General features: G+C 47.9%; 1 protein-coding gene across 1 annotated transcript in view; it reads right to left on the bottom strand.

Moving 5' to 3' along the window:
- Positions 1-311: 311 nt before the first annotated feature.
- COL5A2 (collagen type V alpha 2 chain) overlaps positions 312-24312 on the bottom strand; it is a 281575-nt gene continuing 257574 nt past the window's right edge. Inside the window, exon 54 of the mRNA XM_073558191.1 lies at positions 312-1789. Within this exon, the coding sequence (XP_073414292.1) occupies positions 1643-1789 (147 nt within the window). The 3' untranslated portion in view covers positions 312-1642. The remainder of the gene's footprint in view (positions 1790-24312) is intronic.

The following is a 24312-nucleotide window of genomic DNA, read 5'->3' as shown; positions in this document are numbered from 1 at the left end:
AATGCTGCTTGGCTCTCTGATAGTAGCAAGGACTGCGTTCCAAGTGTTCATAAAGGTGGTAGGTTAAATGACTTTGAGCGCGGATGTATTCTGATTGTGAATCAGCGCTATGTGCCAATTGCTATGAAGTTGCATTATTTAAGAATTTACCTTGGAGCTGATGCTCCTCTGTTCTTCCCTGTCTGAATTTTCAGCACTCAATAAAACGTCTCTTTTTATCGTGTTGTATATCCTATATACCTATTCCCATTTAATAAGAGAAATTACCAATTCATTTACCTAATATGTACTGTAATAAAAGTAACACCAAACTATTTCTACAGTTTAATAAGTTGTGGAATGTATATTTTCTTTTCAATTCCACACATAGCAACATACGAGATGTAAATAAAAGCTTTGCAAAAATACATTGATATAGCTAATGGTATATTTCTATTTTTAATGCAAGTTTGTGTAGCTATACGAGACTCCCTTTGGATTTGGTAAGCATTAAAAAGCGCACTAAGCCCACATGTCAAATAATATTTATGGGCAGCTGTCAAATTTTATTTATTCAGGATTTTACAAAAGGAATTTTAGCACCATCAAACAAGTTTACCGACTCTCCCCAATCTCTGAAGAACAACAAAAGCATAGCACCTTTTAATATCGAACAAGAAATACAACTTACGCATACTATGTGCATCCCAGCATCTAGAGATGAGGTAGCTTATGCTAAGAAACTCTGACTCCTTTTGTACTTGGGTAAAAATAAGAATAGGGTCATATGCTGTACATAACAGTTCTCTACATACAATGTAATTCCCCACACAGTAATTGAGCCTTGTGAGCAGCGCAGTTTGTAACACACTACTGACATTATTCAGACTTCAAAAAAAAGATTGTCTTTCTACCTTGCAAATAAATATTTTTGGGGTTAGGCTCTTTGCAGTACAACGAAGAACAAATACAAATTATTAAAAATGATCTGCAAAGTAATAATCACGGAAAATTAAATCAAAATGGAAAAATCATCAAGCTTTGTAGCTGCAGCATTCACTGCAAAGTTTTCACCATTACAGATAGCTATGGATACATTTCTGTGGCTAGAAGTCTGAAATCAATGTCATACTTCTCTGCACCATGTAATCTGTATATAATATGTACAGTAAATATAAGCTTTAAGCAGTAACCAAAGCCCAATATTGAAGAACTCATGCACATAAATTAATTTACGTTAAAACTGCTTAGTATTAGTAACATTACTTAATGTCAGAATGGAAAGCTAATCATAGCAAATTTAGAAAATGTTGTAAAAACAAAAGTCCATCAAACTGGAAAAATGCCAATTCTATCAAACCTTTGCATCCTGCATAGAGAGGAAAACCCTGATTATTTTACCTCTACAATTCTAAATTTGGCTAATTTATTTAATGGATATCAAACATGGTGAACACTATAACAATACTGATCCATTTATTATCTTTCTGCTCTCAAGATGGCTTAAAAACAGAAAATAAATATTTTGAAGAAAGGCCAAGTAGTTATAAAAGTGGAAAATAGTTGACAACTGTATGTACAGTGCTGGTGCACAGCCAGCTAGAGTTTTCAAGAGTCTCAGGATAACTTCAGTCACTTTAAGTTCCTAGGTTGTTGGTGTAATTTACAAAAAGCAAACTGGCCCAATGTCAACTCCGAACTCTTGGTCTGCACCTCCAACGTCCACGGGAGCAATGTCAATAATGGGTAAACGCTTCACATTCTGAGTCTTGTACTCAAACACGGCTCTGCCGATATTCCCACTGCGCTTCTGAAAAGAAAAACAGAGATGAATCTGTCTGCTAATAAAAAGGTAAGAAATATAGAAAAAAATGCTTAGAGGCACCAACAGATTTCTACTGTGGCTATTATTTTAATAGAAGATATACATAGGGTTTTTTCTCTGGTTTCTTTATGGAAAAAAAAACTGAAAAAAATTTTGCTCAGAACTTTGACGCATGTGGTGAACAATGCTAAAATATTAGACAAACACCACACACATATTAGATGCACACTATACACAAAGTTTAACATTAGACATACTTCACAATCACCCCTTGCATATTGGCCATATACAGTACACACCGCTTACATAGCAGATGAATTTAGCACACACAACTCATATATCACACACATAAAATAATGCTCAGTATGAAAAACAAGATAATTTTGCAGTTATGATGCACTTTTTTCTTTTAACACATACCGTACACACAGCTCACATATCATCAGACACAAGCAGCACACACTGCTCACATATCAGACACATGCAGCACACACTCCTCATATATCAGACATATGCAGCACACACTCCTCACATATCAGACACATGCAGCACACACTCCTCACATATCAGACACATGCAGCACACACTCCTCACATATCAGACACATGCAGCACACACTCCTCACATATCAGACACATGCAGCACACACTCCTCAAATATCAGACACATGCAGCACACACTCCTCATATATCAGACACATGCAGCACACACTGCTCACATATCAGACACATGCAGCACACACTCCTCGTATATCAGACACATGCAGCACACACTGCTCACATATCAGACACATGCAGCACATCAGACACAAGCAGCACACACTCCTCACATATCAGACACATGTAGCACACACTCCTCATATATCAGACACATGCAGCACACACTCCTCACATATCAGACACATGCAGCACACACTCCTCACATATCAGACACATGCAGCACACACTCCTCACATATCAGACACATGCAGCACACACTCCTCACATATCAGACACATGCAGCACACACTCCTCATATATCAGACACATGCAGCACACACTGCTCACATATCAGACACATGCAGCACATCAGACACAAGCAGCACACACTCCTCACATATCAGACACATGTAGCACACACTCCTCATATATCAGACACATGTAGCACACACTCCTCATATATCAGACACATGCAGCACACACTCCTCACATATCAGACACATGCAGCACACACTCCTCACATATCAGACACATGCAGCACACACTCCTCACATATCAGACACATGCAGCACACACTCCTCACATATCAGACACATGCAGCACACACTCCTCACATATCAGACACATGCAGCACACACTGCTCACATATCAGACACATGCAGCACATCAGACACATGCAGCACACACTCCTCACATATCAGACACATGTAGCACACACTCCTCACATATCAGACACATGCAGCACACACTCCTCACATATCAGACACATGTAGCACACACTGCTCACATATCAGGCACATGCAGCACACACTCCTTGTATATCAGACACATGCAGCACACACTCCTCACATATCAGACACATGCAGCACACACTCCTCACATATCAGACACATGTAGCACACACTGCTCACATATCAGACACATGCAGCACACACTCCTCACATATCAGACACATGCAGCACACACTCCTCATATATCAGACACATGCAGCACACTCCTCACATATCAGACACATGCAGCACACACTCCTCATATATCAGACACATGCAGCACACTCCTCACATATCAGACACATGCAGCACACACTGCTCACATATCAGACACATGTAGCACACACTGCTCACATATCAGACACATGTAGCACACACTGCTCACATATCAGGCACATGCAGCACACACTCCTCGTATATCAGACACATGTAGCACACACTGCTCACATATCAGACACATGCAGCACACTCCTCACACATCAGACACATGCAGCACACACTCCTCATATATCAGACACATGCAGCACACACTGCTCACATATCAGACACATGCAGCACATCAGACACATGCAGCACAGACTCCTCACATATCAGACACATGTAGCACACACTGCTCACATATCAGACACATGCAGCACACACTCCTCACATATCAGACACATGTAGCACACACTCCTCACATATCAGACACATGCAGCACACACTCCTCACATATCAGACACATGTAGCACACACTGCTCACATATCAGGCACATGCAGCACACACTCCTCGTATATCAGACACATGCAGCACACACTCCTCACATATCAGACACATGCAGCACACACTCCTCACATATCAGACACATGTAGCACACACTGCTCACATATCAGACACATGCAGCACACACTCCTCACATATCAGACACATGCAGCACACACTCCTCATATATCAGACACATGCAGCACACTCCTCACATATCAGACACATGCAGCACACACTCCTCATATATCAGACACATGCAGCACACTCCTCACATATCAGACATATGCAGCACACACTCCTCATATATCAGACACATGTAGCACACACTGCTCACATATCAGACATATGCAGCACACACTGCTCACATATCAGACACATGTAGCACACACTCCTCATATATCAGACACATGTAGCACACACTCCTCATATATCAGACACATGCAGCACACACTGCTCACATATCAGACATATGCAGCACACACTGCTCACATATCAGACACATGTAGCACACACTCCTCATATATCAGACACATGTAGCACACACTCCTCATATATCAGACACAAGCAGCACACACTCCTCACATATCAGACACATGTAGCACACACTCCTCATATATCAGACACATGTAGCACACACTCCTCATATATCAGACACATGCAGCACACACTCCTCACATATCAGACACATGCAGCACACACTCCTCACATATCAGACACATGCAGCACACACTCCTCACATATCAGACACATGCAGCACACACTCCTCACATATCAGACACATGCAGCACACACTCCTCACATATCAGACACATGCAGTACACACTCCTCACATATCAGACACATGCAGCACACACTCCTCATATATCAGACACATGCAGCACACACTGCTCACATATCAGACACATGCAGCACATCAGACACATGCAGCACACACTCCTCACATATCAGACACATGTAGCACACACTCCTCACATATCAGACACATGCAGCACACACTCCTCACATAACAGACACATGTAGCACACACTGCTCACATATCAGGCACATGCAGCACACACTCCTTGTATATCAGACACATGCAGCACACACTCCTCACATATCAGACACATGCAGCACACACTCCTCACATATCAGACACATGTAGCACACACTGCTCACATATCAGACACATGCAGCACACACTCCTCACATATCAGACACATGCAGCACACACTCCTCATATATCAGACACATGCAGCACACTCCTCACATATCAGACACATGCAGCACACACTCCTCATATATCAGACACATGCAGCACACTCCTCACATATCAGACACATGCAGCACACACTGCTCACATATCAGACACATGTAGCACACACTGCTCACATATCAGACACATGTAGCACACACTGCTCACATATCAGGCACATGCAGCACACACTCCTCGTATATCAGACACATGTAGCACACACTGCTCACATATCAGACACATGCAGCACACTCCTCACACATCAGACACATGCAGCACACACTCCTCATATATCAGACACATGCAGCACACACTGCTCACATATCAGACACATGCAGCACATCAGACACATGCAGCACAGACTCCTCACATATCAGACACATGTAGCACACACTGCTCACATATCAGACACATGCAGCACACACTCCTCACATATCAGACACATGTAGCACACACTCCTCACATATCAGACACATGCAGCACACACTCCTCACATATCAGACACATGTAGCACACACTGCTCACATATCAGGCACATGCAGCACACACTCCTCGTATATCAGACACATGCAGCACACACTCCTCACATATCAGACACATGCAGCACACACTCCTCACATATCAGACACATGTAGCACACACTGCTCACATATCAGACACATGCAGCACACACTCCTCACATATCAGACACATGCAGCACACACTCCTCATATATCAGACACATGCAGCACACTCCTCACATATCAGACACATGCAGCACACACTCCTCATATATCAGACACATGCAGCACACTCCTCACATATCAGACATATGCAGCACACACTCCTCATATATCAGACACATGTAGCACACACTGCTCACATATCAGACATATGCAGCACACACTGCTCACATATCAGACACATGTAGCACACACTCCTCATATATCAGACACATGTAGCACACACTCCTCATATATCAGACACATGCAGCACACACTGCTCACATATCAGACATATGCAGCACACACTGCTCACATATCAGACACATGTAGCACACACTCCTCATATATCAGACACATGTAGCACACACTCCTCATATATCAGACACAAGCAGCACACACTCCTCACATATCAGACACATGTAGCACACACTCCTCATATATCAGACACATGTAGCACACACTCCTCATATATCAGACACATGCAGCACACACTCCTCACATATCAGACACATGCAGCACACACTCCTCACATATCAGACACATGCAGCACACACTCCTCACATATCAGACACATGCAGCACACACTCCTCACATATCAGACACATGCAGCACACACTCCTCACATATCAGACACATGCAGTACACACTCCTCACATATCAGACACATGCAGCACACACTCCTCATATATCAGACACATGCAGCACACACTGCTCACATATCAGACACATGCAGCACATCAGACACATGCAGCACACACTCCTCACATATCAGACACATGTAGCACACACTCCTCACATATCAGACACATGCAGCACACACTCCTCACATAACAGACACATGTAGCACACACTGCTCACATATCAGGCACATGCAGCACACACTCCTTGTATATCAGACACATGCAGCACACACTCCTCACATATCAGACACATGCAGCACACACTCCTCACATATCAGACACATGTAGCACACACTGCTCACATATCAGACACATGCAGCACACACTCCTCACATATCAGACACATGCAGCACACACTCCTCATATATCAGACACATGCAGCACACTCCTCACATATCAGACACATGCAGCACACACTCCTCATATATCAGACACATGCAGCACACTCCTCACATATCAGACACATGCAGCACACACTGCTCACATATCAGACACATGTAGCACACACTGCTCACATATCAGACACATGTAGCACACACTGCTCACTTATCAGGCACATGCAGCACACACTCCTCGTATATCAGACACATGTAGCACACACTGCTCACATATCAGACACATGCAGCACACTCCTCACACATCAGACACATGCAGCACACACTCCTCATATATCAGACACATGCAGCACACACTGCTCACATATCAGACACATGCAGCACATCAGACACATGCAGCACAGACTCCTCACATATCAGACACATGTAGCACACACTGCTCACATATCAGACACATGCAGCACACACTCCTCACATATCAGACACATGTAGCACACACTCCTCACATATCAGACACATGCAGCACACACTCCTCACATATCAGACACATGTAGCACACACTGCTCACATATCAGGCACATGCAGCACACACTCCTCGTATATCAGACACATGCAGCACACACTCCTCACATATCAGACACATGCAGCACACACTCCTCACATATCAGACACATGTAGCACACACTGCTCACATATCAGACACATGCAGCACACACTCCTCACATATCAGACACATGCAGCACACACTCCTCATATATCAGACACATGCAGCACACTCCTCACATATCAGACACATGCAGCACACACTCCTCATATATCAGACACATGCAGCACACTCCTCACATATCAGACATATGCAGCACACACTCCTCATATATCAGACACATGTAGCACACACTGCTCACATATCAGACATATGCAGCACACACTGCTCACATATCAGACACATGTAGCACACACTCCTCATATATCAGACACATGTAGCACACACTCCTCATATATCAGACACATGCAGCACACACTGCTCACATATCAGACATATGCAGCACACACTGCTCACATATCAGACACATGTAGCACACACTCCTCATATATCAGACACATGTAGCACACACTCCTCATATATCAGACACAAGCAGCACACACTCCTCACATATCAGACACATGTAGCACACACTCCTCATATATCAGACACATGTAGCACACACTCCTCATATATCAGACACATGCAGCACACACTCCTCACATATCAGACACATGCAGCACACACTCCTCACATATCAGACACATGCAGCACACACTCCTCACATATCAGACACATGCAGCACACACTCCTCACATATCAGACACATGCAGCACACACTCCTCACATATCAGACACATGCAGTACACACTCCTCACATATCAGACACATGCAGCACACACTCCTCATATATCAGACACATGCAGCACACACTGCTCACATATCAGACACATGCAGCACATCAGACACATGCAGCACACACTCCTCACATATCAGACACATGTAGCACACACTCCTCACATATCAGACACATGCAGCACACACTCCTCACATATCAGACACATGTAGCACACACTGCTCACATATCAGGCACATGCAGCACACACTCCTTGTATATCAGACACATGCAGCACACACTCCTCACATATCAGACACATGCAGCACACACTCCTCACATATCAGACACATGTAGCACACACTGCTCACATATCAGACACATGCAGCACACACTCCTCACATATCAGACACATGCAGCACACACTCCTCATATATCAGACACATGCAGCACACTCCTCACATATCAGACACATGCAGCACACACTCCTCATATATCAGACACATGCAGCACACTCCTCACATATCAGACACATGCAGCACACACTGCTCACATATCAGACACATGTAGCACACACTGCTCACATATCAGACACATGTAGCACACACTGCTCACATATCAGGCACATGCAGCACACACTCCTCGTATATCAGACACATGTAGCACACACTGCTCACATATCAGACACATGCAGCACACTCCTCACATATCAGACACATGCAGCACACACTCCTCATATATCAGACACATGCAGCACACACTGCTCACATATCAGACACATGCAGCACATCAGACACATGCAGCACAGACTCCTCACATATCAGACACATGTAGCACACACTGCTCACATATCAGACACATGCAGCACACACTCCTCACATATCAGACACATGTAGCACACACTCCTCATATATCAGACACATGCAGCACACACTCCTCACATATCAGACACATGTAGCACACACTGCTCACATATCAGGCACATGCAGCACACACTCCTCGTATATCAGACACATGCAGCACACACTCCTCACATATCAGACACATGCAGCACACACTCCTCACATATCAGACACATGTAGCACACACTGCTCACATATCAGACACATGCAGCACACACTCCTCACATATCAGACACATGCAGCACACACTCCTCATATATCAGACACATGCAGCACACTCCTCACATATCAGACACATGCAGCACACACTCCTCATATATCAGACACATGCAGCACACTCCTCACATATCAGACATATGCAGCACACACTCCTCATATATCAGACACATGCAGCACACTCCTCACATATCAGACATATGCAGCACACACTGCTCACATATCAGACACATGTAGCACACACTGCTCACATATCAGACACATGTAGCACACACTGCTCACATATCAGGCACATGCAGCACACACTCCTCGTATATCAGACACATGTAGCACACACTGCTCACATATCAGACACATGCAGCACACACTCCTCACATATCAGACACATGCAGCACACACTCCTCATATATCAGACACATGCAGCACACACTCCTCATATATCAGACACATGCAGCACACACTGCTCACATATCAGACACATGCAGCACATCAGACACATGCAGCACAGACTCCTCACATATCAGACACATGTAGCACACACTCCTCACATATCAGACACATGCAGCACACACTCCTCACATATCAGACACATGTAGCACACACTGCTCACATATCAGGCACATGCAGCACACACTCCTCGTATATCAGACACATGCAGCACACACTCCTCACATATCAGACACATGCAGCACACACTCCTCACATATCAGACACATGCAGCACACACTCCTCACATATCAGACACATGCAGCACACACTCCTCACATATCAGACACATGCAGCACACACTCCTCACATATCAGACACATGCAGCACACACTCCTCACATATCAGACACATGCAGCACACACTCCTCATATATGAGACACATGCAGCACACACTGCTCACATATCAGACACATGCAGCACATCAGACACAAGCAGCACACACTCCTCACATATCAGACACATGTAGCACACACTCCTCATATATCAGACACATGCAGCACACACTCCTCACATATCAGACACATGCAGCACATACTCCTCACATATCAGACACATGCAGCACACACTCCTCACATATCAGACACATGCAGCACACACTCCTCACATATCAGACACATGCAGCACACACTCCTCACATATCAGACACATGCACTACACACTCCTCACATATCAGACACATGCAGCACACACTCCTCATATATCAGACACATGCAGCACACACTGCTCACATATCAGACACATGCAGCACATCAGACACATGCAGCACACACTCCTCACATATCAGACACATGTAGCACACACTCCTCACATATCAGACACATGCAGCACACACTCCTCACATATCAGACACATGTAGCACACACTGCTCACATATCAGGCACATGCAGCACACACTCCTTGTATATCAGACACATGCAGCACACACTCCTCACATATCAGACACATGCAGCACACACTCCTCACATATCAGACACATGTAGCACACACTGCTCACATATAAGACACATGCAGCACACACTCCTCACATATCAGACACATGCAGCACACACTCCTCATATATCAGACACATGCAGCACACTCCTCACATATCAGACACATGCAGCACACACTCCTCATATATCAGACACATGCAGCACACTCCTCACATATCAGACACATGCAGCACACACTGCTCACATATCAGACACATGTAGCACACACTGCTCACATATCAGACACATGTAGCACACACTGCTCACATATCAGGCACATGCAGCACACACTCCTCGTATATCAGACACATGTAGCACACACTGCTCACATATCAGACACATGCAGCACACTCCTCACATATCAGGCACATGCAGCACACACTCCTCATATATCAGACACATGCAGCACACACTGCTCACATATCAGACACATGCAGCACATCAGACATATGCAGCACAGACTCCTCACATATCAGACACATGTAGCACACACTCCTCACATATAAGACACATGCAGCACACACTCCTCACATATCAGACACATGTAGCACACACTGCTCACATATCAGGCACATGCAGCACACACTCCTCGTATATCAGACACATGCAGCACACACTCCTCACATATCAGACACATGCAGCACACACTCCTCACATATCAGACACATGTAGCACACACTGCTCACATATCAGACACATGCAGCACACACTCCTCACATATCAGACACATGCAGCACACACTCCTCATATATCAGACACATGCAGCACACTCCTCACATATCAGACACATGCAGCACACACTCCTCATATATCAGACACATGCAGCACACTCCTCACATATCAGACACATGCAGCACACACTGCTCACATATCAGACACATGTAGCACACACTGCTCACATATCAGACACATGTAGCACACACTGCTCACATATCAGGCACATGCAGCACACACTCCTCGTATATCAGACACATGTAGCACACACTGCTCACATATCAGGCACATGCAGCACACACTCCTCGTATATCAGACACATGTAGCACACACTCCTCACATATCAGACACATGCAGCACACACTCCTCATATATCAGACACATGCAGCACACACTCCTCATATATCAGACACATGCAGCACACACTGCTCACATATCAGACACATGCAGCACATCAGACACATGCAGCACAGACTCCTCACATATCAGACACATGTAGCACACACTCCTCACATATCAGACACATGCAGCACACACTCCTCACATATCAGACACATGTAGCACACACTGCTCACATATCAGGCACATGCAGCACACACTCCTCGTATATCAGACACATGTAGCACACACTGCTCACATATCAGGCACATGCAGCACACACTCCTCGTATATCAGACACATGCAGCACACACTCCTCACATATCAGACACATCCAGCACACACTCCTCACATATCAGACACATGCAGCACACACTCCTCACATATCAGACACATGCAGCACACACTCCTCATATATCAGACACATGCAGCACACTCCTCACATATCAGACACATGCAGCACACACTCCTCATATATCAGACACATGCAGCACACTCCTCACATATCAGACACATGCAGCACACACTGCTCACATATCAGACACATGTAGCACAAACTGCTCACATATCAGACACATGTAGCACACACTGCTCACATATCAGGCACATGCAGCACACACTCCTCACATATCAGACACATGCAGCACACACTCCTCGTATATCAGACACATGCAGCACACACTCCTCACATATCAGACACATGCAGCACACACTGCTCACATATCAGACACATGTAGCACACACTCCTCACATATCAGACACATGCAGCACACACTCCTCGTATATCAGACACATGTAGCACACACTGCTCACATATCAGACACATGCAGCACACACTCCTCACATATCAGACACATGCAGCACACACTCCTCATATATCAGACACATGCAGCACACACTCCTCATATATCAGACACATGCAGCACACTCCTCACATATCAGACACATGCAGCACACACTGCTCACATATCAGACACATGTAGCACACACTGCTCACATATCAGACACATGTAGCACACACTGCTCACATATCAGGCACATGCAGCACACACTCCTCGTATATCAGACACATGTAGCACACACTACTCACATATCAGACACATGCAGCACACACTTCTCACATATCAGACACATGCAGCACACACTCCTCATATATCAGACACATGCAGCACACACTCCTCACATATCAGACACATGCAGCACACACTCCTCACATATCAGACACATGCAGCACACACTCCTCACATATCAGACACATGCAGCACACACTCCTCACATATCAGACACATGCAGCACACACTCCTCACATATCAGACACATGCAGCACACACTCCTCACATATCAGACACATGCAGCACACACTCCTCATATATCAGACACATGCAGCACACACTGCTCACATATCAGACACATGCAGCACATCAGACACATGCAGCACAGACTCCTCACATATCAGACACATGTAGCACACACTCCTCACATATCAGACACATGCAGCACACACTCCTCACATATCATACACATGTAGCACACACTGCTCACATATCAGGCACATGCAGCACACACTCCTCGTATATCAGACACATGCAGCACACACTCCTCACATATCAGACACATGCAGCACACACTCCTCACATATCAGACACATGTAGCACACACTGCTCACATATCAGACACATGCAGCACACACTCCTCACATATCAGACACATGCAGCACACACTCCTCATATATCAGACACATGCAGCACACTCCTCACATATCAGACACATGCAGCACACACTCCTCATATATCAGACACATGCAGCACACTCCTCACATATCAGACACATGCAACACACACTGCTCACATATCAGACACATGTAGCACACACTGCTCACATATCAGGCACATGCAGCACACACTCCTCACATATCAGACACATGCAACACAGACTCCTCACATATCAGACACATGCAGCACACACTCCTCACATATCAGACACATGCAGCACACACTCCTCACATATCAGACACATGTAGCACACACTGCTCACATATCAGACACATGCAGCACACACTGCTCACATATCAGACACATGTAGCACACACTGCTCACATATCAGACACATGTAGCACACACTGCTCACATATCAGGCACATGCAGCACACACTCCTCACATATCAGACACATGCAACACAGACTCCTCACATATCAGACACATGTAGCACACACTGCTCACATATCAGACACATGTAGCACACACTGCTCACATATCAGACACATGCAGCACACACTCCTCACATATCAGACACATGCAGCACACACTCCTCACATATCAGACACATGCAGCACGCACTCCTCGTATATCAGACACATGTAGCACACACTGCTCACATATCAGACACATGCAGCACACACTCCTCACATATCAGACACATGCAACACAGACTCCTCACATATCAGATACATGTAGCACACACTGCTCACATATCAGACACATGTAGCACACACTGCTCACATATCAGACACATGCAGCACACACTCCTCACATATCAGACACATGCAGCACACACTCCTCACATATCAGACACATGCAGCACACACTCCTCACATATCAGACACAAGCAGCACACACTGCTCACATATCAGACACATGCAGCACACACTGCTCACATATCAGGCACATGCAGCACACACTCCTCACATATCAGACACATGTAGCACACACTGCTCACATATCAGACACATGCAGCACACACTCCTCACATATCAGACACATGCAGCACAGACTCCTCACATATCAGACACATGCAGCACAGACTCCTCACATATCAGACACATGCAGCACACACTGCTCACATATCAGACACATGCAGCACACACTCCTCACATATCAGACACATGCAGCACAGACTCCTCACATATCAGACACATGTAGCACACACTGCTCACATATCAGACACATGTAGCACACACTGCTCACATATCAGACACATGCAGCACACACTCCTCACATATCAGACACATGCAGCACACACTGCTCACATATCAGACACATGCAGCACACACTGCTCACATATCAGACACATGCAGCACACACTGCTCACATATCAGACACATGCAGCACACACTCCTCACATATCAGACACATGCAGCACACACTCCTCACATATCAGACACATGCAGCACACACTCCTCACATATCAGACACATGCAGCACACACTCCTCACATCAGACACATGCAGCACACACTGCTCACATATCAGACACATGCAGCACACACTCCTCACATCATCAGACACATGCAGCACACACTTCTCACATATCAGACACATGCAGCACACACTCCTCATATATCAGACACATGCAGCACACTCCTCACATATCAGACACATGCAGCACACACTCCTCATATATCAGACACATGCAGCACACTCCTCACATATCAGACACATGCAGCACACACTGCTCACATATCAGACACATGTAGCACAAACTGCTCACATATCAGACACATGTAGCACACACTGCTCACATATCAGGCACATGCAGCACACACTCCTCACATATCAGACACATGCAGCACACACTCCTCGTATATCAGACACATGCAGCACACACTCCTCACATATCAGACACATGCAGCACACACTGCTCACATATCAGACACATGTAGCACACACTCCTCACATATCAGACACATGCAGCACACACTCCTCGTATATCAGACACATGTAGCACACACTGCTCACATATCAGACACATGCAGCACACACTCCTCACATATCAGACACATGCAGCACACACTCCTCATATATCAGACACATGCAGCACACACTCCTCATATATCAGACACATGCAGCACACTCCTCACATATCAGACACATGCAGCACACACTGCTCACATATCAGACACATGTAGCACACACTGCTCACATATCAGACACATGTAGCACACACTGCTCACATATCAGGCACATGCAGCACACACTCCTCGTATATCAGACACATGTAGCACACACTACTCACATATCAGACACATGCAGCACACACTTCTCACATATCAGACACATGCAGCACACACTCCTCATATATCAGACACATGCAGCACACACTCCTCACATATCAGACACATGCAGCACACACTCCTCACATATCAGACACATGCAGCACACACTCCTCACATATCAGACACATGCAGCACACACTCCTCACATATCAGACACATGCAGCACACACTCCTCACATATCAGACACATGCAGCACACACTCCTCACATATCAGACACATGCAGCACACACTCCTCATATATCAGACACATGCAGCACACACTGCTCACATATCAGACACATGCAGCACATCAGACACATGCAGCACAGACTCCTCACATATCAGACACATGTAGCACACACTCCTCACATATCAGACACATGCAGCACACACTCCTCACATATCATACACATGTAGCACACACTGCTCACATATCAGGCACATGCAGCACACACTCCTCGTATATCAGACACATGCAGCACACACTCCTCACATATCAGACACATGCAGCACACACTCCTCACATATCAGACACATGTAGCACACACTGCTCACATATCAGACACATGCAGCACACACTCCTCACATATCAGACACATGCAGCACACACTCCTCATATATCAGACACATGCAGCACACTCCTCACATATCAGACACATGCAGCACACACTCCTCATATATCAGACACATGCAGCACACTCCTCACATATCAGACACATGCAACACACACTGCTCACATATCAGACACATGTAGCACACACTGCTCACATATCAGGCACATGCAGCACACACTCCTCACATATCAGACACATGCAACACAGACTCCTCACATATCAGACACATGCAGCACACACTCCTCACATATCAGACACATGCAGCACACACTCCTCACATATCAGACACATGTAGCACACACTGCTCACATATCAGACACATGCAGCACACACTGCTCACATATCAGACACATGTAGCACACACTGCTCACATATCAGACACATGTAGCACACACTGCTCACATATCAGGCACATGCAGCACACACTCCTCACATATCAGACACATGCAACACAGACTCCTCACATATCAGACACATGTAGCACACACTGCTCACATATCAGACACATGTAGCACACACTGCTCACATATCAGACACATGCAGCACACACTCCTCACATATCAGACACATGCAGCACACACTCCTCACATATCAGACACATGCAGCACGCACTCCTCGTATATCAGACACATGTAGCACACACTGCTCACATATCAGACACATGCAGCACACACTCCTCACATATCAGACACATGCAACACAGACTCCTCACATATCAGATACATGTAGCACACACTGCTCACATATCAGACACATGTAGCACACACTGCTCACATATCAGACACATGCAGCACACACTCCTCACATATCAGACACATGCAGCACACACTCCTCACATATCAGACACATGCAGCACACACTCCTCACATATCAGACACAAGCAGCACACACTGCTCACATATCAGACACATGCAGCACACACTGCTCACATATCAGGCACATGCAGCACACACTCCTCACATATCAGACACATGTAGCACACACTGCTCACATATCAGACACATGCAGCACACACTCCTCACATATCAGACACATGCAGCACAGACTCCTCACATATCAGACACATGCAGCACAGACTCCTCACATATCAGACACATGCAGCACACACTGCTCACATATCAGACACATGCAGCACACACTCCTCACATATCAGACACATGCAGCACAGACTCCTCACATATCAGACACATGTAGCACACACTGCTCACATATCAGACACATGTAGCACACACTGCTCACATATCAGACACATGCAGCACACACTCCTCACATATCAGACACATGCAGCACACACTGCTCACATATCAGACACATGCAGCACACACTGCTCACATATCAGACACATGCAGCACACACTGCTCACATATCAGACACATGCAGCACACACTCCTCACATATCAGACACATGCAGCACACACTCCTCACATATCAGACACATGCAGCACACACTCCTCACATATCAGACACATGCAGCACACACTCCTCACATCAGACACATGCAGCACACACTGCTCACATATCAGACACATGCAGCACACACTCCTCACATCATCAGACACATGCAGCACACACTTCTCACATATCAGACACATGCAGCACACACTCCTCACATCATCAGACACATGCAGCACACACTCCTCACATATCAGACACATGCAGCACACACTCCTCACATCATCAGACACATGCAGCACACACTGCTCACATATCAGACACATGCAGCACACACTCCTCACATATCATTAGACACATGCAGCACACACTGCTCACATATCATCAGACACATGCAGCACACACTCCTCATATATCAGACACATGCAGCACATCAGACACATGCATCAAATACTGCTCACATATCATCAGACACATGCAGCACACACACCTCACATATCAGACACAAGCAGAACACCAGACATGCAGCACACACTCCTCACATATCAGACACATGCAGCACATCAGAAACATGCAGCACACAGTCCTCGTATATCAGACACATGCAGCACACACTGCTCACATATCAGACACATGCAGCACACACTCCTCGTATATCAGACACATGCAGCACACACTCCTCACATATCAGACACATGCAGCACACTCTGCTCACATATCATTAGACACATGCAGCACACACTGCTCACATATCAGACACATGCAGCACACACTGCTCACATATCAGACACATGCAGCACACACTCCTCACATATCAGACACATGCAGCACACACTCCTCGTATATCAGACACATGCAGCACACACTGCTCACATATCAGACACATGCAGCACACACTCCTCACATATCAGACACATGCAGCACACACTCCTCACATATCAGACACATGCAGCACACACTGCTCACATAGCAGACACATGCAGCACACACTCCTCACATATCAGACACATGCAGCACACACTCCTCGTATATCAGACACATGCAGCGCACACTCCTCACATATCAGACACATGCAGCACACACTCCTCACATATCAGACACATGCAGGACACACTGCTCACATATCAGACACATGCAGCACACACTGCTCACACATCAGACACATGCAGCACACACTGCTCACATATCAGACACATGCAGCACACACTGCTCACATATCAGACACATGCAGCACACACTCCTCATATATCAGACACATGCAGCACACACTCCTCGTATATCAGACACATGCAGCACACACTGCTCACATATCATCAGACACATGCAGCACACACTCCTCACATATCAGACACATGCAGAACATCAGACACATGCAGCACACACTCCTCGTATATCAGACACATGCAGCACACACTCCTCATATATCAGACACATGCAGCACAAACTCCTCACATATCAGACACATGCAGCACACACTCCTCGTATATCAGACACAAGAAATGGCCGGAGTGAGCCTCCCAACCCCCTAGAGGAGGCGTGGGCGGAGGCCAACATGACGGGGGGTTGGAGGTTAGTGAGGGAAGGGGAAGGGTTAAAGGGGAGGGGGAGCTAGGGGGTATATAATGCAGGGTTTGGGGGGTGCCCGCCGTCTGTTCCAGTTGTCACAGCTTCTAAGCAGTCCCACGTAACGTACCTGGATGGCGGGCGTGGAACAGGCCTTGGACACGCTGCGGGCGGCAGCGGCAGGGCAGCCTCCTGGCTGGCTGGAGGCGCAGGTGGCCAGCCTGCTTCACCAGGCGCCGGGGCAGGCCGCGGTGAGAGACCGGAGGCCCCGGCGGGCGCGGCCTCCAGAGCGGCTGTCCCCTGACACCGCTCCCCGGGCCTCGCGTCGCCGCCGGAGCCCCTCCCGGGACCCTCCAGGCCGCGCGACGCAGCCTTCCCCGTCCGGGGGTGCGCGGCCTGGGAGGAATCCTTCCGGGCGGCGAGGCCCTGCGGCGGCGTCCGGACCTTCGCCCCGCGGCCGGAAGGGGGCGGGGCCAGCGCGCGCCCGACTTCCGGTTGGACCAGGATCTTTGGGGGGCCGCAGCGGCGGTGGACGAGCCGCGCGGCCTGCCTCGGGGGATGCTTCGGCCGCGGGTGGAGGAGCGGCCTGCCAGGAGGCAGGGCCGAGCCGGGTCGGGTCCCCTGGCTGTGGGGGGGAAGATTGTTGGTTCGGGGGGGCGCTGCTGCGGTGCCCCTGCAGCGGTGCTCGCCTCTGACCCCCCGAGACTGTGCCACAGCCCCATGGCTGCAGCGGGACCGGAGGGCAGCCCGGCGGAGTCGGTGCCGGCTGCTAGAAGAATGGAGTGGAGGACACTGTCGGGCTCCCAGTTGCCGTGGGGGGCCTTGAGCGACCGGGTGCCTTGGGATGGCTGGGCCGAATCGACTCTCGGCGGGGGGAGGCAGGTGCCTTCATTTGTGGAAGTGTCGCGGCCCAGTTCCGTCGGGGGGTTCAGGCCTCCCGCCCCGGCTCAGTCTGCAGGGGTTTCTGGGCTGCTGCAACGAGGCGGTGAGTTCGCCGCCGGGAGGCGCGAGGTCCACGAGGCATCATCATCTGGGGATCCAGGATGTCCGGCTGGAGGGCACACAGCCCCCTCGCAGCCCGGTGAGTATGCGTCTATGTCCCCTGTTTGTCACCCGCTTTTGTCTTCGTCTGTGGTGGTAGGGGGCCCCTTAGCAGAGTCTGGGGGTGGTGGGGTTGCGGCTGGTTTTAGCAGTTCAGGATCGGCCGGGGGTGTATGTGATGTGTTGGCGGATGTGCGTAGCTTGCTTTTAAGTCTGGAGCGGGGTTTGGTGGGGTCGTCGCCGGTTGCAGCGTGGGTTGGGCCACAGGGTGGCGGGGTGGTGGGTCAGGGCACGGCTGCGTCGGGCCCTGGTGTTGGCATGCCGGTTTCGGTGTCGGTGCAAACCGAGAAGGAAAAGGAGTGTCGTGTGCATCTGGATGATCGGGCGCATGGCGAGATGTATGTGTGCTTTGAGGGTTCGTTAGGTGCCCATTTGAAAAAGGAGGTGAAAGAGCGGATTTGGAAGGATGAATATGTGGATATATTTTCGCTATTGCCTCTTGAGAAATTTAATTTGGACAAAAGTAGAAAAGAGGATAGCAAAAAGGAAGAGGAGGAAAAGCGGAGGTGGCGCTTGATTCCTCAGACATTTGTAAATTGGCAGCAGGCTTTTGCTATTTTGGCGAGTGTGATCGGGGAACAGGCCCCTGAAAACTGCTCCGCGTTATTCTGTTATTTGGATGCTATCGGGGAGGCTTATAGAGTATATGGCGGTCAGGCGTGGCTGCGGTATGACGAGCAATTTCGTCAGAGGAAAGCTGTGCGTCCGGCTATCCGCTGGGATCAAAAAGACATTGGCTTGTGGATGCGGGTGATAGCGCAAAATAAGTTTGGGAGTTCCTTTCTTGGGGGGGCTGGAAGCACCAGCCAGAATAGCGGCACTTCCGGTTCTACGAGTGGCGGGGATCAAGGGCAGTCGGGAACGCACAAGGCGGGGGTGTGTTGGCAGTTTAACGATGGCCAGTGTAAGTTTGGGGCCAACTGTAAATTTAAACACCTCTGCTCAACCTGCAATGGTGCCTGACACGGGGCATCAAAGTGTTTTAAAAAAGGGAAGTCCAAATCTGGTGGGGGTAATTTGCAAGGGGGAGACTCCAGTGAATCTGGAAAGGATGGTCCCCTATCTAAATAGGTACCCTGATAGGGTAGGAGCGGGGCTGTTGTATTCTGGTTTTTAGGAGGGTTTTCGGATTCCGGATCCTCCGTTTGAAATCCCGTTTGTTTTAAAAAATTTGCGCTCTGCTTTGGAGCATCCGTCAGTCGTTTCGGAGAAGATCCAAAAAGAAGTTTCATTGGGGTGCATGGCGGGCCCTTTCGTGTCTCCTCCTTTTCCGAATTTGGTCGTTTCCCCGTTGGGGGTTGTTCCGAAGAAGGAGCCCAATAAGTTTCGGCTCATTCAGCATTTGTCTTACCCACGGGGGAGGTCAGTTAACGACGGTATTGATCCGGAGATTTGTTCAGTGGTATACTCCTCATTTGATGAAGCGGCAGGTTGGGTCCGGAAATGTGGTCGTGGGGCCCTTATGGCTAAGACTGATGTTGAGTCTGAGTTTCGTTTGCTTCCGGTTCACCCAGACAGCGTGAGGTTGTTGGGCCGTTTCTGGGAAGACAGGTTTTTTGTAGATAGGTGTTTACCTATGGGTTGTTCCTTGTCTTGTGCGTATTTTGAGGCTTTTAGTTCTTTTCTTGAGTGGGTCGTGTGCGATGTCTCTGGGTGCGATTCCATAGTTCATTATTTGGACGATTTTTTGTGTATCGGCCCGGCGGATTCTTCGCGTTGTCTCAGGATTTTGAAAGCGATTGAGTGGGTCGCGGTTCGGTTCGGGGTTCCATTAGCACCCGGGAAAACGGAGGGCCCCGGTACGTGTTTGCGTTTTCTGGGGATCGTCATCGATACGGTTGAATGGGAATTCCAGTTGCCGGAGGACAAGCTTGCTGATTTGAGGGCTGAGGTCGTTCACGCGCGTCGGTTGCGGAAAATATCGTTGCGGGATCTTCAGTCGCTGTTGGGAAAGCTTAACTTCGCTTGTCGTGTAATGCCGATGGGTCAAGTTTTTTCACGTAGGCTGGCTAGCGCTACTTCGGGGGTTCGGGCTCCCCATCATTTTGTGAGATTGTCGGCGGAGCTCAGGGCCGATTTGGTGGTTTGGGAGTCCTTTTTGGAGAAGTACAACGGTCGGTCGTTGGTAATGGCTGATGTGGTCTGCAACGATGCTTTGGATTTGTTTACCGATGCGGCAGGCGGATTCGGTTTTGGTGCCTATTTTGGAGGGCAATGGTGCGCCGCTCAGTGGCCTGCCGCTTGGGTTGCGGCTGGGTTGGTGGGTAACATCACGTTGTTGGAGATCTTTCCGATTCTGGTGGCAGTTCATTTGTGGGGTCAGGATTTTCGGAATCGGCGCGTTCGTTTCAATTGCGACAACATGGGGGTTGTTAGCGCGATTATCAGTCTTACTGCGTCGTCCCCTCCAGTGGTCAGAGTTTTGCAGGAGTTGGTACTAGCATGCTTGTCTTTAAATGCGCATGTGACGGCGACACATGTGCCTGGAGTGAAGAACGAGATAGCTGACTCTCTTTCTCGCTTGCAGTGGGATCGTTTTCGTTCCTTGGCCCCGGAGGCAGAGTTCGAGGGTCTGGTTTGTCCGGAGGAGTTGTGGAGTGTGGCTTACGAGCCGCGGAGTCACTGATTGTATCGTCTTTGGCACCGAAAACCTGGGAGGCCTACCGGAATGTGTGGTGTGCGTGGGAAGAGGTCATTTCGGCTGGTTCCACCAGTGGGGCCAGGCTTGAGCAAGAGGGTCTGTTGTTGTCATGGTTGGGGCAGGGCGCAAGCGAAGGTTGGTCTCGAGCTAAGGTGACACGTTTGTTGGCTGGTTTGTCTTTCGGTTTTCGGTTGCGCGGGTACAGGGATTTGACAAAAACGTTTCTGGTTAGACAGGCGGCGAAAGGTTTTCACCGCTTTCGGGGGGGGGTGATTTAAGGTGGCCCGTGTCGTTTAATATGCTTGAGCAATTGGGCGTGGTTCTGGGATCGGTCTGCGCGGATGGTTATGAGGTTGCGTTGTTTCGGCTGGCTTTTTCCTTTGCATTTTTTGGGGTGCTGCGGATCGGGGAGCTCGTGTCTCACAATAAAGAGTCTGTGGGCGGGTTGTTAGCCAGGGATGTGATGTTGACCGCCCAGGGCGTTGAATTTTGGCTACGGAGGTCAAAGACGGATCAGGATGGAAAAGGCCGTCGAGTCGGGTTGGGTGTTGTCTCTGGCTCTGGAATGTGCCCGGCTCAGTGTTTGCGTTGTTTTTGGGACCTTCGTCCTAGTCTGGGTGGATCTTTGTTGTGTCACGCAGACGGGGGAAGTCTGTCTCGATATCAGTTTGGCGCAGTGTTTAAGAAGTCAATTCGGTGTTTGGGATTGGATGAATCTAGGTTTGCTTCGTATTCTTTTCGGATTGGTGCGGCGATTGAGGCAGCTGAGCGTGGTTTGGGTCCCTCTTTCATACAGCGGATCGGGGGGTGGAGGTCTAATCATTATCGGAGTTATGTTCGGCCTTTCGGCGTGCAGGAGCTGTGTCCGGTTCGTGTGGTCCATGGGGTTGATTAAATATTGCAAGTATTGGAGCGTTTTCTTGCAATATGTTTCTGTGACTGTCGTTTTGTGTTTCAGGTTCGGGGCCGCT

Source organism: Dendrobates tinctorius, unplaced genomic scaffold (assembly GCF_039654945.1).
Source record: "Dendrobates tinctorius isolate UK_male_01 unplaced genomic scaffold, ASM3965494v1 ptg000254l, whole genome shotgun sequence".
In the NCBI taxonomy this organism is placed as follows: Eukaryota; Metazoa; Chordata; class Amphibia; order Anura; family Dendrobatidae; genus Dendrobates; species Dendrobates tinctorius.
The sequence above is the reverse complement of the archived record's forward strand: the minus strand, read 5'-3'. Positions and strand labels throughout refer to the sequence as shown.